Here is a 1,248-nt window from a genome sequence, read left to right on the forward strand (position 1 = left end):
ACCACCCCAGTGGGTCATTGGAAAGTTTTTGGACTTACAATGTTAAAGTTCAGGGTTCAGTTATCTTCAGTTGATAAGTGCAAGTAACCCGTTCTGTAGCTTTGTGATAAAAGGTCAAACAGATTCGTGACAACATTAAGTAATACAACAATTTAGACCGCCTATTGTGAAGAGTTCTGGTATTAAATGTATCAGGAACATACATGTTGAAAATAGTCACAAAGCACTGGCTGTTCTGTGATGTTCCACCAGATTGATACCATCAAAACAAAACTTTTTCTAAAATAAATGTAATATCACGTGTCAGATTTATAAACAACTTGTAATGCAGTGATTTTTATTTTACATAACAAAAACCTATAGATCACTCTTCAGCATCTTCCAGTAAAGGACAGCCAGGCTCACTTGGTCAAAAAAACCTGCTTCTTCAGTCCAATACTAGAAAAATTGGAAGAAAACTTGATCTAAAATTAACAAAAGGTAATAACTCTTAAAAAATTTAGTCTTCTGTTAAACAAGCTACAATATATTTCATACAATGTCAGAGTAAAGAGATCACTACAAATAACCTCATGTTTAAAAACTAAAATATTTAAAGTGTAGCAATAATCTTGTGGTTTTTTTTTCTTTAATGGTTTAAACAGAAATAGTTTTACCAAAAGACAATCTTGTTAACAACTTTTTGTCCAATTTTTATTGTTGTAGACTCTGTTATGTGATGTTACTAGCCAATGAAAATTGTCAGAATTGTCTGTTTTTATTTAATTTCTGTTACTTTATCCTTTATTATTAACGTATATTTCAAGCTAACCAAAGAAAATGGCACACAACTGCTTTCAGGTTCTGATGGTTTAGGTTTTAGTATTACTACTCGAGATAATCCTGCTCGTGGCCATTGTCCTGTCTACATCAAGAATATTTTACCTAAAGGAGCTGCAGTACAAGATGGAAGACTGAAGGCAGGAGATAGACTCTTGGAAGTAATGTTTCCGTTGTAGCTCTGAACATGTTTATACTTTAATTAAAAAAAGTAAATAAAAGATAGGCTCTTGGAAGTAATGTTTCCGTTGTAGCTCTGAACATGTTTATACTTTAATTAAAAAAAGTAAATAAAAGATAGGCTCTTGGAAGTAATGTTTCCGTTGTAGCTCTGAACATGTTTATACTTTAATTAAAAAAAGTAAATAAAAGATAGGCTCTTGGAAGTAATGTTTCCGTTGTAGCTCTGAACATGTTTATACTTTAATT

At 31.7% G+C, this 1,248-nt stretch overlaps 1 protein-coding gene across 1 annotated transcript in view; it reads left to right on the top strand.

Moving 5' to 3' along the window:
• Positions 1-1,248, top strand: part of LOC106472400 (inaD-like protein) — a 21,124-nt gene that overhangs the window by 4,842 nt on the left and 15,034 nt on the right. The window contains exons 3-4 of the mRNA XM_022400980.1: positions 364-480; positions 841-980. Coding sequence (XP_022256688.1) covers positions 364-480; positions 841-980 — 257 coding nt within the window. The remainder of the gene's footprint in view (positions 1-363; positions 481-840; positions 981-1,248) is intronic.

Source organism: Limulus polyphemus, unplaced genomic scaffold, assembly GCF_000517525.1.
Source record: "Limulus polyphemus unplaced genomic scaffold, Limulus_polyphemus-2.1.2 Scaffold5301, whole genome shotgun sequence".
Taxonomy (NCBI): domain Eukaryota; kingdom Metazoa; phylum Arthropoda; class Merostomata; order Xiphosura; family Limulidae; genus Limulus; species Limulus polyphemus.